This window comes from Pipra filicauda, unplaced genomic scaffold (genome assembly GCF_003945595.2).
Source record: "Pipra filicauda isolate LSUMZ 115617 unplaced genomic scaffold, ASM394559v2 scaffold102_size2360937_pilon, whole genome shotgun sequence".
NCBI lineage: Eukaryota > Metazoa > Chordata > Aves > Passeriformes > Pipridae > Pipra > Pipra filicauda.
This window is the reverse complement of record NW_024103463.1, coordinates 1,343,065-1,358,309: the sequence shown is the minus strand read 5'-3', so window position 1 is coordinate 1,358,309 and position 15,245 is coordinate 1,343,065. Positions and strand designations below refer to the sequence as shown.

General features: G+C 39.8%; 1 protein-coding gene across 3 annotated transcripts in view; it reads right to left on the bottom strand.

Annotated features, from left to right (window-relative positions):
- The window catches only part of IARS1 (isoleucyl-tRNA synthetase 1), a 97,581-nt gene that overhangs the window by 67,864 nt on the left and 14,472 nt on the right, over positions 1 to 15,245 (bottom strand). For all 3 annotated transcript variants that reach the window (XM_027737751.2, XM_027737662.2, XM_039378386.1), the window contains exons 7-11: positions 10,402 to 10,519; positions 7,580 to 7,727; positions 5,767 to 5,854; positions 1,970 to 2,030; positions 282 to 377 (exon numbers count right to left, since the gene is read on the bottom strand). In XM_027737751.2, the coding sequence (XP_027593552.1) occupies positions 282 to 377; positions 1,970 to 2,030; positions 5,767 to 5,854; positions 7,580 to 7,727; positions 10,402 to 10,519 (511 nt within the window). The remainder of the gene's footprint in view (positions 1 to 281; positions 378 to 1,969; positions 2,031 to 5,766; positions 5,855 to 7,579; positions 7,728 to 10,401; positions 10,520 to 15,245) is intronic.

Here is a 15,245-nt window from a genome sequence, read left to right as displayed (position 1 = left end):
CCAAGCTCTAACTTTAGACTTTGAGAAAAGCTGAGATCAGTGACACTCAGAAGATACAAGGGTGAGTTCACACCCCACAACAATAACCAAAATCAAGGGACACAAAAGCCTTAAGAAGAGCTCGTTAGAATACAGTGCTACGTGGCATTCTTACATTTGTAAGGAGCAAATGGGAAGACTGTTTAACATCAATCACCCTGACAGACAGTCCCCAGGAGCTGGAAGGCCAAGGTATGTGTGTGGAACAAAATTAACATTGCAGTTGTGTAGTTCATACTCACAGCACCAAAATAGGGAGCCTGATGTACAACACCTGTGCCTTCCTCCTCCTTCACATAACCATCCACCACCACAGAAAAGGCACCTTTATCTTTGCACTGTAACACAAAAAGATGGTTTTCATATATATATACACACACACATACACACACAGCAAAACAGAATTCTTAAGGACCCCGAAGAGCCACAAGCCACACATAAGACCAAAGAGCTGCACTGAAAATAAGTGACACAGTAAAATGTGACATTCCTGACATTTAACGATTTCCTATAGCCCAGACACCCAGGCTGTATCCTCCATTTGAACAGTGTCAAATGTGATCAAATCCAACACCTCTCTAGAAGGCCTTAAAGTCAATTACTCTTCAAGCCACAGATCTTCACACACTTCTGTGCTTAACAGACTGTGAACAACACACTCCTGAACGTGAGGATACAACCAGGAAAGGTGCAGGATGCTCCTTGCATTTTTTATGCTCACTATACCTCTTAACTTTAAAAAAAAAAGAAGTTTGCTCTTATAGTCTACAGTCTTACAGTTTGCTCTTACACATTTTCCTTATTTCCCTCACAGAATAAAAGGGTGGTAAATACCAAATAAAAATAAAAGAATACCCAGAAAAAATTGCCAAGAAAAGATTTGACAATTTTCACTGTGCTCAGGACATAGCTAATGAAAAATAAAGAGCTATTTTCTATTCCTTAATCCAAAAATAGTAAAAAAACATTACTGCAGTCACAGCTGAACCAAATACGCTACAAAATATTAGATTTGGCTTGTTCTGAGGAGAAATATTTTGAGATAAGACCTCTGTTCTAAATAAAAAATAAAAAATGGTAAGATGCCCATCTGCTCCTTACAAGTCCAGCAGGACTCACAAAATGTGTCCACTCCAAACCTTTACATCCACAGTGCAATTTTTCAGATTCAGCTGTGTTTGACTTTCCACTGGAGGTATCAGACCCTGCTCCCTACAGAGGTTTTCTCACCCTGACTCCTGCACACGCTTCAGGACAGATGGTGTCACAAGTGACCAAACCCCTCACATGAGTTACCAGCTGCTTGGCCAGCAGTGCTGGAAAGCCACTTCTTCTCTTGGAAAAACTGAATCCATTTCTAATCAGATTGTTTAAAAAAGATATAAAAATTCTCTACCCCCTCTCCTATTGCTACATATTCTACTATCTGTAGCACCATTAACCACACCAGACTTAATGCAGTGTTTAAATGCTGTATCCATATAAATCTGATCTATCAGTAGGTTTTCCAGCAAAGGCTTTTAACTCTTCAATGAAACCATGACATGTCTATGACTTATTCACAGCCAAAGTCATTCTCTTGTGAAGACAAAACTTGTGGACTCAATAGGCTGACAAGAGCAGCTCAACAGATGAGAAGCTGAGAGAACACTGCCTATTTATTAATTTGTATTGAAAGTTTCTCTGCAATCTGAAATCAAACTTCTATTTATCAGTGAATTCTTACTCTAGGTGTATTTAAAACATAAAGGAAAAAATACAGAAAAAAGCACTCTGTTTTTCAACCTTTAACTAGGATTTAAAGTACTTCAGTACAACCTGGAGTTTGTTATTAGGACACAGGATTTCTTTATATAAACAAGGAATACTGAGAATGGGTTTTATTTTTATCTTTGCATCCTGTAACAAACACCAAACTTGTTCATCTTACCTGAATAAAATATTCAAAGAGTGGTTTATATTTCTTGCCTTTAAGAGCAATACCAGGAAACCTGAGGAAAAAGATTTACATGAAAACAAATTAACAACTCGAAAATTGCTTTTTTCCTATTTACTTTTTCCCCATCCCTGAGAGAATTTGATTTCACAAAGTGAAGAAAAAGTATTCCCTCAACATTTGCTTCCCTTTTCTATGCCACTTTGGCAATTTGGACTTGGACAAAAAAAACCAGTGTCTCTCAATGCATCTCTGCTAATAGTCATCAGGTACACTTCTATCTGATGGATCTTCAATCAAGCAGTCAATGTAAATTAATAGATGAATTAAGCATTAATGACAATTTTTTTCTGGTAAAGCTGGGCAAGAAGTCTCTGGATAAAACACAGTATTCATAAGAATGAAGCTCTTCAGCCCAGCATGTCCAACAGAACTGAATAAGCCCTGACCCAAAGCAGCTGAGGTGATGTGCACAGAAGGCTGTGAAACAGGGTACTGCAGTCTTTAAAGCTCAGATGCCTCATTCCTTAGGCTAAAACTGGGCATCCAAACTCTCCATGGGCATCTCAGAGAACGATCCAACACAGACAGGGACAACTGAGGGACCAACTGAGCCAGACAAGAACTGTGAGACACAGACAGAGCCTGTAGATGGGGCTCCCTTCAGGCTCCTGACAACAGCTGGCAAAGACAGTGATTAGGCTGGGATTTACAGCTCAGAACTCTCCTGAAAGTACTTAAACTGTCCAATTTGGGGAAAAAAGAACCTACCTAAAACATAACTTAATCTAACAGATGGGATAACTAAGTGTCACAGCTGTGGTCCTTCCCTATACTCTTGATCTGTAACTTCCCAAACAATGGTCAAACCATAAAACACTTGACTACTTCAAAGCAGGGGACTCTTCAAAGCTGTTTCGTGGCACAGAAAGCACCTCCAGCAGTCTCTAATGCCAAGTTAAAGAGCATGACTCCTCAGCTCAGCACACACAATATCCTCTAGGAAGAGGGGAGACTTCTATTTTAAGCCACAGCTCTGCAGATGGTTTATATATTTTATATTGCAAACAGCCTTAGGAATGTTTGAGGTGCTTAATCGGGATCAGATGAGGGAACAGCACCCCAGTGCTCAGCCACACAGATATGGGAATGCTCAGATGCAGAATGTGAAGCACTAGAACTGGCTTAAAAAAAAAAAAAAAAAAAAAAAAAGGGCAGTTAAATTCTTATTTAACAGAAAGTCAGCGAAAGGTAAAGGTTGTGGATCACAGTCCTGATTTTCATTTTGTTTATTGAAGTCCTGGGCTTCAAGCTGAAGATTTATACAGTGCTGCCTTCTTGTGACTTAAGTTATAAGACTCATTTAACAGCACTATAGTAATTTTTCACTGTCAAGAGACCAAAAAATCTCTAGTCTGGACAGTCCAGAATTCAAATTTTCCAGAATCCAAAGAGAGACAACAGTGGAAAACAGTGTAAAGAAATTAAGTGTTTGATATGCAAAAGGACAGAAATGCAATGCAAGGGGAGGAAAACGCTCAGTCATTTCATATCTACCCCTGCTACATAAAACAAGCCACTCCCTGGCCAAAATTGGGGTAATACACCCAGACCAACCCGTTTGTGCAAAGCAGCTGAAAGTATCCTGATCAAGGTGGGAGCCACCTCATCAGTGAAACAGGAAAATAAATTCCTACCCTAAAGCCTGGGAGGAAAAGGGAGAGCAAAGTCAGGCCTGAGGGAGGGTGGGAAGTCTGAGGGCACTCAGGAAGTTCAGATTATTTCTAACACAACATTTTCTATCAGATCATTCCCTGACCTCAGCCTGGCACTTGGTGCAGTTGCATGAATTTCTCCCTCAAGGGCCCGACTGCTTGAGAATTTAGAAGTGAGTTAAAGAAAGCAAAAAGTTCAAAGTAGAAATGGGAAAGTTCATTTCCATGAATTTATATACTCATAGATGTAAATCTTTCAAAGATCCATTCAACTACCAGCTACCTCTTAATTGTCTCACAATTCACATTTGAGAGAACTAATTTATTACGTAACAAAGAGGGGAAAAAAAAAATCAGCTTAAGAAGACTGTAGCACTAATACAGAAAGAAGAAAATATTCTGCTCTGCAAGGAGAATAAAAATTGCCAGGAGCCTTTTGGATAGGCAGAGGTAAAAAAAATGACATGTTAAAAAAATAATCAAAGACTGGAGAGAGTGTGTTAGAAACACAGCTAACCAGAGACACAAGCAACAACATCTGAAATGTGTATGATTGCCTCAGAGAGCAGGTTCTTCACAGTTCTGACAAAAATACCACACCAAAAAAGGTCAAAATTATTCAGTGCTTTCCTGGATACAGAATGACTGCAACCAGATTGAAGGTAAATTGGTTGTATTCCATTAAAAGAATAATTTGAAATCAAAAGACAACAGATCAACAAATTTAATACAACCAGCTTGCCCTTTTTTGTTTGTTTTTGTTTGTTTGTTTGTTTTGGGGTTTGTTTTGTTTTGTTTTTTTGTTTAAGTCTAAAGGAAATGCATTAAAAAGCATTTAAGAAAAAAGACTGGGTTTGGTAGAAGGCTCAGTCTTTAGACACCCTAAAGAGGCTTCAAAAGCCTGGAAAAGAATACAATCCCTCTATTTCATGATGGAATTGCAGTATTGATGGACCTAAAAACCAGGCAGACTAACAACCACCTTCAACTTTAGGTGATTAAAAAGTGAAGTGCTAAAAAACACACAGTATGAACTTGTCAAGAATAAGCCACAACAAACCAAATTTTCTTAGGCAGACTAACCACCCTAGATAGTAGGCAAGCAGGTAAGATTTCAATCTGAATGTTAGTAAGAGTTTTGACATTTTGACATCTCATTCTGACGCACAAACACTTGAACTGGTGGATACATCACCACTTCAAAAGAAAAAGTTGTTAATTCAGTATCAGACCAAAAGAAAACTTCCAGTGGTATCCTGGCAGGATTATCATAACACTGACATTATTCAATGGTTTCATTGATGACTCAGAAGGGAGAAAAAAAAAAAAACTATGGAGATGGGAAGTTCAGCCAATCCTGAAGAATGAGAGCACTGAAAATCATCTTTATAAACTGAGTACAGCTTAAATTGTTACAGAGTAAGTGAGAGATCAAGAGCATTCAGTTGGGGTGAGAGAAATCAGTGCAGAATTATAAAATAATAATTATTCAACTATCACAATATAAGCCATCAGAGTAGGAAACATCTTAAACATTCCAGCTCTTTATTTCCCTAATTCAATGACCACATGCAATTGTTTAGCTGAAGTAAGACATAACCTCCTTTCTTAAATGTAAAGCTTTCAATTGCTTCATAAAAAAAAAAAAAGATAAAGGTAAAAATAGCTAATGCCAGTGAAGAAATGGTGTTATTCTCAAAATTTTCTAGTCTACGATTCTTTCTTATTGTGGTTTTGTGTTGTGTGGGGTTTTGTTGGGGTTTGTTTGTTTGCCTACTGCATAGGACTGAATAAAGAGAGCAAATAAATACATGTTGTATTTTACCTCTTTAACAGGGTGATGTTTTACACAAAAGGTTTAAGAGAAGCCAATATATGTAGTTTGTCAAAGAGAGCCAAGGAAACTTTTATCCTATTTGTAGCTTCACACACAAAACTATTTGTGCCAGTAAATTTCAATCTCTTATAGATTTTTGCAAGAAACACACATGCAGGGAAATCCATCTTCTTGAAATGTTTCACTTTTGATCTAGGAAAACACTGTAAGTTAGCAAGTGTAATAGTTTATGGACTTGCCTGTCAAGTATCTCATATTCACTGTCAGATTTGTACAGTGCTATCAGCCTGGATTCCATCAGAACATAAATCTTCCCCGTGGCATTATCTAGAATATAAAATAAAACAAAGAGTTACACAGATCTTGATTTAATCCCCTCATTTGCACCACTATGAAACCTTTCAATATATGCAAGATGGTGGCAGTGTAGCTGTAAAATTGCCCACAATAATCCTGCTGATCAACCATTACTTTCCAGATACTCCTTCCCCATTCAGTGACTTTAAGGAGCACTTTCCAAAAGTTAGGTTTAAACAGAAGCCACAGGATGAAAGCCAGTCCACTGATTTTCAGTGTGTTTTGCTGTTCCAGAGACAGAAATACCCCATCTTGTCTACTATCATTGAGCCAAACAAAAAAGCAATTGAAAAGTTCCAATATTTGTAACTGAAACAGAGGGAAACAACTGCAAGATGGACAATTACTACATAAAATCAATATTATTAAGTGGACACTGGGTGTAACAATTGCATTCCGTGCTGCCTTTCTGAGATCTGCTCTTCCAGTTAATTACATGATTGGATTTCTTTACAGAGGAAGTAAATGACAAAAAAAATTAAATTTTGTGAAAGAAACTCATTTTCTACTCAAAAAACCCCCTGATTTTTTAACTTCAGTGACAAATTTTATTCAGACTGCTACCCTGCCAACTTAATCAGGGTCACTGTCCCACAGCAGAGGCCACAGACATCTAAACCCAAGAACTCAGCATCTCAGGCAGGTGCTGGTGTATTTCTGAAACTACTCAGCAATTCTTTGTAAGATGACCAAAGTTACGTTAAAACCTTTGAAAACTGACATATATTTAGTTCTCTTAGAAGAAAGAAAATCCAAACCCATGGAGTTCACTGTAAAGGCCTGCACAACTTCATGTTTAATATCACCTTAGGCACACACTAGATATACATGGTTATGTTGGAACTGGAAATTCCTACCTAGTATTTTATTTAAATTAAAAAAAAGGGAGGTGTGTTTGTAGATGATGGTGTCATTAAAGACAACTGCATTTCAAGGATAAAATCTATTCCTTTGCAAAGTGAAAAGGAAGACACATCATGACATACTCCACTGCCAACTGGAAAAAAATGGAACTGCAAATGCTGGAAAACTCCTTGAAGCAGTAACAAGAAAAACAACAGCCTATATTGTTTAGGCACCTTAAATGGTCCTTGCACACAATTCCTGAAGTGCTGGTGCTCTCCTGAAGGAGATCACCTCCCTGTACAACCTGTTCAGCCAGGCAAAACCAACTGGGCCATGAGTGAGCCAAGGCACTCAGTCAGATGTACTCGTATATTGGAAAGCACAGAAAACACCTTGCCTTACATTTGTGCTAAAAACTGACATTCCAGTCAGGCTGAGACCAGGATGTGCCATCTTGGGTCTGTTATGGGTAAAGAGTACAGAGATGTTCAGTTACTGCAACTCAGCTGCCACAGAGCAGCAAGTTGTTCATGAGTCTGAGCCCCAAGAAAGGAAGAGAGAAAAAAAGCTTTGGACATCCAGTCACACTTCCCTGTCTCTCTTACTCTTTATTCCACCTATCAATATTTTTTAGGGAACAGCCCTCACAATGCCTGTAAAATAACAAGGGCACAGCAGTCAGAAATCAGCCACACATGAAATAAATCTCATCCTTCAAACTAACACTGATTCAGCCCCAAAGTGCTACCAGTTTAGCATAAAACAGTCCACAGTACAAAACATAAGTACATATTGGTAGGCACTGAAGGAAGAAGTGTTTATTCTATGTCACCTTGAGCTAACACTTGCCTCTCACTTTTACATACTGCAGTTCTGGATTAACACAAAGGGCCAAATTGCTGGGCAAGGTCCAGGGAGTAGTGGTCCAAGCAACCAGAGAAACATTGGCATCTTCTTCCAGTGGGAAGCTCACAGTCACTGAAGGGTCTTGAACATCCTGAAAAACAAGATAAAGCCAAAGGGTAAAAAAAAGAGAGGGAGGCAAAAAAGGCTGACTGCCTGTATTAGTGAGGAAATGCAAATCTAAGACATATTAACTACTACTGCCAGCCACCCACACCCATCCTGCAACTGGCCTCATTCATCACTGTAGTGGGAGAAGGTGAAGTGGCAGCATCAGAAAGCCAGAAGAGAGCAGCAGTCAGAGCTCCTCTGTTACACCAGTGCAGACTGACAGTCCAACAAGGCTACAGGGTTAAAAACTCAAGACTAGCAGCGAGATTTTGGGAATTCGCTGCCAAAACACCCAAGAGAACTGAGTGCCAGTTCCCTCAGGTACCTCTTATAATCCCTTTTAAAAGTTTAGAATCAATCTCAAGTGTCAAGAAAATCAGCAGTTTCTTGGATACTGCTACACAAAGCCTTTCCCACATTTTCCTCTACAGTCAGTGATTAGGAAGAGCAGACATCACAGAAAATGATTCATTGTTGTTAACAAGGGGGGAAAAAAGTCTGAGGTACTTAAAAACAAGAGTATATCAATATTTAGGAGTAAAAGAAATCTCAGGGAAGGAGACCTTTGTCAGCTACTCTATAAAACTTCACCTTCAAATAAGTCAAAACAATGCCCTGGAAACAAGTTTTTCTTTCAGCCGAGTACAACCCTATTCAGTCACTTCACATTTCACCTATTATGAAAAGCTGATTGTAAGAGCGAGCCTAATCCTGCAAATGTGAAATCTTCACTGTTCATTTTAAATGCCAAACAGAAGGAGGGTGCCCTGCACACAGGCCCTACCCACACCGAGAGGTCCTGTCGCCTCAGCACGTCTCGTGCGAGGAGCTCTGGTTTCCATCCAGCATCATGGAACAGTTAGTGGCATCATGGGACAGGCAGCTATTTATGTCTGAGCTAAGGGCTGCTCCAGAGGGAATTTTCTGTGAACATCTGGTGCAGTCAACAGTAAAACATAAATATTACATAACCCATGGACTGTGCTCAATACCAGGCAGAGATCGAGCTCTCAGCACAGCCCCGTCTGCCCCGACTGCTCAGCAGCACTGAGGGCCACTCACTTCATTTTCTGAACACAGAGTTGATCAGGTAGATGACAACAATGGGCAAAGCATGAAAAAACAGCATCCAGGCTGCCAGGTAATGGCACTGTATAGCATTTTATCTGTTACAAATCTACCCAAGACACCACTTCTTCAGTTAAACGTAACCCAAGCTGCTGACACGCTTTACTCCAATGCACATTAGACACCTAACTCTGTTTCTAAACACGTTTCTTGAGTCCTATTGCTGCTGACCCATGTCCAAATTCCCAGAGGATCAATAAGTAGAAGCTAAAGGCTGATTTCCACAGTGCCAAAGCCAACAGACGCCTTACACCCCAAAAAGACTGTGCTCAGCAAGAACAAATCCTGCCAGCTCACGGCCCTCAGCATTTCAGCCCCCAAACGCCACTTCTAGCAGACAAGAAGGATAATCTTTGCATGAAGTGGCAGAGCAGCACCCCCACCACACACTCTACTGGTTCTAGAGTAAGAAACAGCATCTAAATATTTCATTAAGACTCAAGAAAAGAGAAGAGCTTTGGCTCTAAGGAAAAGGGGCACACGCATTAAAAAAAAATAAAATAGTCTTTGTTCTAAATACACCTCATTAATCTGAGCCCATGTGAAATGTCAGTTAATAGGGACAAGCAAAATAATTACTTCATTTATCAGACAGTCACAAATACCAAGATATTTTTGCAAATCTCACTTTCATAAATCACAAACCCTTTATTCTTCAGTACAAATACCCCTCAGCAATACTGAAAGCTCCATTATCTGTGGGCTGCATTGTACTACAACTCTATTTAAACATTTGTTTTAAAAACACTATTTTTGGCCAGCACACTGGCCTTGTTTTTAGGCAAGATGTAAAAGAAACCAGATGTACAATCTGTGCTAGTTCTCTGCTGCAACAATAGAAGTGAAAGATTTATGACAGAAGGATACAGAGGCCTGGGTCAGGACTGGAAGGGATGCAAAACCTTTATCCACAAACTAACAAGTTGTGCCTTCACATATGTGAACATGAGTAACTTCAAACAAGAAGCTGCACTTACTTTATCTAGTCATTCACTTTTAAAGGAACATTTTATAAATCCCAGTAAATCATGCATTACCTCAGGTAAAACATTGCCTGGAATTTCCTAGTCTAAATTAATAGAGAGCCATTATCCTACTGCTACACAGTGTTTGGCATCACTTATTAATCCCCTCACAGAAGACCTCAACTCCCTCCTCTTTTCAGATCTGCACAGACAGGGACAGCTGCAGCTCTCCTCTAAAAATTTAGCACAAAACCCAACACAGTGTAATACTCACCCTGAGAGCCCAGTGAGGGAGTAATTTCCCAGAATAAAACAAAGTGTGTACTTTAAACATCTGTAAGTTGTAATGGAGAACAGGCAAAAAGGCTCAGATCAAGTGATCCAAACAAATCCAGCAAAACATGATAAAAACTAACCCATTTACCTGGATTTTTACTACCAATTCGGAGTGTAATGACATCCTTAGGTACTACCAAGCAGTCAGTATTAAAGCTTTTCAAATCCAAACTGAACACAACAGAGAAATATGATCACAACACATAACACACACATTCACTGACTCACCTTGTAATTCTGATGGGACTCAAAGTTGGACAGTGGGGTGTTGCAGGCAGTTGAGAAAGGCATGACCTTAACACCTCTATACACCAGTCCTTTGTCATACAGCTGCTTGAAAACCCACCTGGAGGGACACAAAGGACAAGGAATAGCACTTGGTGTTTCCCATTTAATAAATAAACTGAAAAAAGGGGTTGCTGCTCTAGCTGCAGTTTCCTTATAAATGACAGCTTCTTTAAACAATCAATCATCAACTCAAGACAGTATTTGCAACTCAAAAGGAAAGAGAGAATTGCAACTGTATTTCTGGCACATTTTTAGCTTTAGCTGATTCTAGAAGCTTGGTATTCCATGCACTGGCTGCACAGCACACAGTACTTAGATGAAACACAAATCCACAGTGCTGACTAATCTTCCTCAGATTCCTTTAACACAAAGATCACCTGAAATCTGAACTATTAACAAGGCTGAAATCAGTTATAATTTAAGAACAGATGTGTAGTGACATGGTTGCTCACTTATCACATGATCTTAAGCATCTACTACAGCAACCAGTGCTACAGAAGAGAGGCAGATACAGGTCAAAGACACCTGCGACCCACCCTGAGTAAATCCTGACAACCAGAAGAGCATTTTTCACAAGGGGGCACAGATAACCATGAAAAACAATGAACTCAGTTTTATGGTCCCACAATTTAATGTTCTCCTCTGGACTCAGCTCCTCTCCAAGATCACAGTCTCACATTAAGATTTAACTCTGTTTAAGAAATCTTCAATACAGCCTGTGGCTTATTTGGATCCTTATGTTTCCTTGAAATAATCAAGGCAGCACTTAATATTACAATATGACAAATTGAGGCAATGCTCAAGATGGACAGAAGCTGGAAGAGAAACATACTTCACACAGCAACACCTCAAATGTCCACGTGGCAGACCAAACTTTAATACTGCAGGGTTTACTAAAGCATCACCAACATTTATCAGCTTATCAGGTCTCACTGACTTGCACACTTAGTGGTACAGCCTGCAGGCTCTAAGGCAGGAGAGGGCAAGCCTTAAATAATCACACCAAACCCAACTCACAAACCAGAACTTCTGCAGAGTCTTGTCATTTAGAACCCCATCCAAATCATTAAAACTCTACTGACTTTAAAAGCTCCTTTATTCCAACTATGTTTTCAAACCACTCTGATCCCTTCTCTGGGTCCCTTTGCAGATAAAAAGCTCATTGCTAAGCAACCAACCCCATCCTGGCAAGCAGCACTTTTTTCTGCAGGCTGTCATTTTGTGCTTGAGAATCTGGACCCGTATTTCAGTCAGTGTCTTGCCTCCTGTATTTGAAATTATAACCTTCAACAAAAAACACAAGTAGACTATTGCACTGATTTTATCTGTAGCCTAAAATAAGAATATCAAAAGACATGCCCTGGCTTGCTGACATGGAAGTCATACGCTGCCTTAATCAGAATAATTATTACTCTGCAGATTAGGCAGCTGAAGAAAATACAGCCTGTTCTATGGAAAAGATGTGCAATCCACTCAGATTCATCCACGGGCCTCCAGTAAAAGCCCCAAATTCCCCTCGAGCCATCACTAACATCAGAAAAATTGCATAATCTGAAGTCTGAGATGGAAAAGGCCTCAGAGACCCTCTGCCAAAGAAGAGCCAAACCCAAAGGTGTCCCAGGGCTGTGCACTCCGAAGGTGCCTGACCTTACACACACAACTCCAAAGTCACCTTGTCCAAGTAAGAAACGTCACCCACAGGCAAGTTATGGCTGCCTGACCCCCACCCAACTCTGGAACACAGCAGTGAGGGCATCTATTTTATAACTGAGATTTTAAGTTTATCAACTTGACCTTTCATAAATATAAATCATACAAATCATCTCAACACAGTTTCATCAGCTCTGAGCATATATATTTGAGCTGGCTAACTGCAGAAGTCTTTGTGGGAGTTAAAGAAATAAGTTAAAATGTATGCTTACCACCTCAGAGCATAATTAATGCACACTGTGACAAGTGACAGCATTCCTACTGAAGGTGTTCTATTTGCCTTTCAAAAACAGTGACTAAAATACCTATAGAAAAAAGCTCCACTAGACTTTCTATAGAGCACTGCCTACTAACAGCATCGAAGAAAACTACTCAGAGCAACACTGAATACTTAATTCAGCTGTAAATATAACTAATCTCAGGGAGGTGTTCAGGAAAGGTGAGCACTTCATGGAGCTGCCAAGCTCCCAATCCAGGCCAGCATCTCCCTCCTGTGGCAATCCCATCCCATTGCAAACCGAGGGCTCCAGCTGTGCACTGCAGAGCAGGGATGGGCTTCCAAACCTCTCCAGAGCTCCTCACAGCTCACAACTAACACTCATTTGTAGTCTCTTATAACCTCTCCCCTCAGAAAGCCATTCCAATGGAATAAAAGAATTATGATTGAGGCCAGACTGCTGCCCGATGCCATGGTCTTCATTATCATTACAAAAAAAGCTGTTCTGTTATCTCAAAAAACATCTAATTCCTTTCCTTAACAAAAGAACTTCTGACCATCAGACCTACACAGGAGATGATTCCCAAAGGGCTCCCTGCAGCACTGCCCACCTAAAACACAGCACCTGCTAAAGAGGAACCTGATTCTAATAATAAGAGTCACATTTTGCTTAAAAATTCAACATGATATTTTAGACAATAACCTATCAAAACATGTTTTAACCCTTATGTTTGCAAAATGTTGGCACTTGGCAAGAAAGGGGCACCAGGTTTGCAATTCAAAATTGAAACTGCAGTGCTTTCTAAAAAAACAGCAACTTAAGGAAACCACAGAGCTCCTTTCTAGTGAGAAAGAAAATGTTTACTCACAAAAGTGAGAAATCAAACCCTATTCCTCTAATTCTGCTGAATTTCTCAAATGTAAATAAATTTAATTGCATCCTCTTGGCTGTGGGAGCAGCACTGACACACTTCTTTACTGAAAAATGCACTTTGGGGAAAGGTGAACTCAAGATGCACATTTCAGCCTCTTGTTGATAGACAATCTGGCCCCCAAAGATGCAAGGAACGTTCAACTTCCAAAAGGAATGACACAAATTGGAAACAGTTTGTTGTTACTCAAGTGCCAGGAGGGGATGATGCAACTGGTTCCAAGACTGAGTTCCTCTCTCTGCACAGGAATAACATCCAAGAAACTTGAACCTTGCTACAATATTTGTTCATCCAAGTCACACACACACCAGGCAAACACCACATGGACATAATAAAACTCCTACAGAGGGAGATTCTGCTTCCAGAAGATACTGAATCAGTCAGTGCAACACTCAAAACAGCCCTGGCAACCCACACAAAATCCAACATCTCTCAGTCTCCTCCAGCAGATGCCAAAGCAAGTTGCACTTCTCAAACACATCAAAGAGAAAGATCTGATCTTAGAGCCTCACAAGTGATTAATGCCATTCCTCTGGGGGATCAGGTGACTCCAAGGGATCAGCTGGCTCTGTTTGCAGTGAACAGTATCTAAGGGCTTTCTAAAGGCTTGAGAACTCTCAGCTTTTCAGAAAATTGAAGTACTCCTTACTAACACCGACCAATTATTTTCAAAACCTTAAAGTGTTTTTCTCCCTTTTTTCCTTTTTAAAGAAAAACACCCAGGAGCTGTAAACTCAGTTACTGACAAAGACTGAAAGTAAGGTGGGCAGAGCATGATGACAGCTGGATGTAGAGGTGTGTGATTTCAACATATCCTACAGATAAATGAACAAAATTATTGCTGTGCCACCTCACATCAGTTCAATAGCAAGATAAAAGGACAATTTTATAGCCTCTAGAGACTTCCCAAATAAACCCATCCACAAGCACCTCCCTATGGAAGAAGCCCTGTCACCTACACAGTTCAGCAAGCTGGCTCCATCCTAACAGCACCAAAAGCAGCAGTTTTTGAGGAAGAAGGTTTTTCTGGGACTAGTGAAAAATACTTTAAAGACAAGATGAAATCAAAAAGGAAGCAACCATCAAAAAAAAAAAAAAAAAAAAAAAAAACAACAAACCACAAACCAAAAAAGTACTCAAAAAACACTGGACATGAGTCAAAAAAGCATAAGTGGAACATGAATTCCAATAACAAACACAGCCTATCCTTAAATAGTATCTTCAAAAGACACCTTAGGAAGGTCAGGGAAAGCAGTTATTCCAAGGCCCAGGAATTCTTAAGTACAGAAGTTGTCAAATTTCAGGTTCAACTACCAGTGAAAGCTTTAGTGCATATAGAGATCATCCTGCTCCAGGTCTAAACTCCAAGCTGTAATCTTTGGATCAGTGCACTGAAAGATTATGAATCAAGCCAAAAGTGCAAAATACCTGTATAGAGAAAATTTGAATACATAAAACTGTTGCTAGACTTATCCCAAAGATCATCCACAGGAGTTCAGTGTGTTCCTCCTTCAAAAGATAAAACAGGGACTGGAACAGTGAGAAGACAACAAGGGGACTACAGCACTCAGTGCACCACGAAAACACAAGAAAGGGGAAAAAATGCAGGTAGCTAGTAGAAAAATGGACAAAACAGAGTTCTTATGACCAGTATCTCTCTAGAGAATGAATTATAGACTCTAGGGAATAGAGTCATGGAATACACAAAATGCCTTGGTGATTTCTATTAGGACCCAGAGAGCTTTTGTTCTGAAATCATTCTGGTTCAGTGCTGAATAAACTCCACATGCAGGAAAAACAACTGTTTTACTGCTTACATAGAAAAGAAAAAAATCTTTTGACCTTTACACCAACCCAGTCCTCTCAGTGGGGTGTCCTCATTCATCCTCTCACTGAGAGGGGCTAAGGCACTGAATTTACTGACA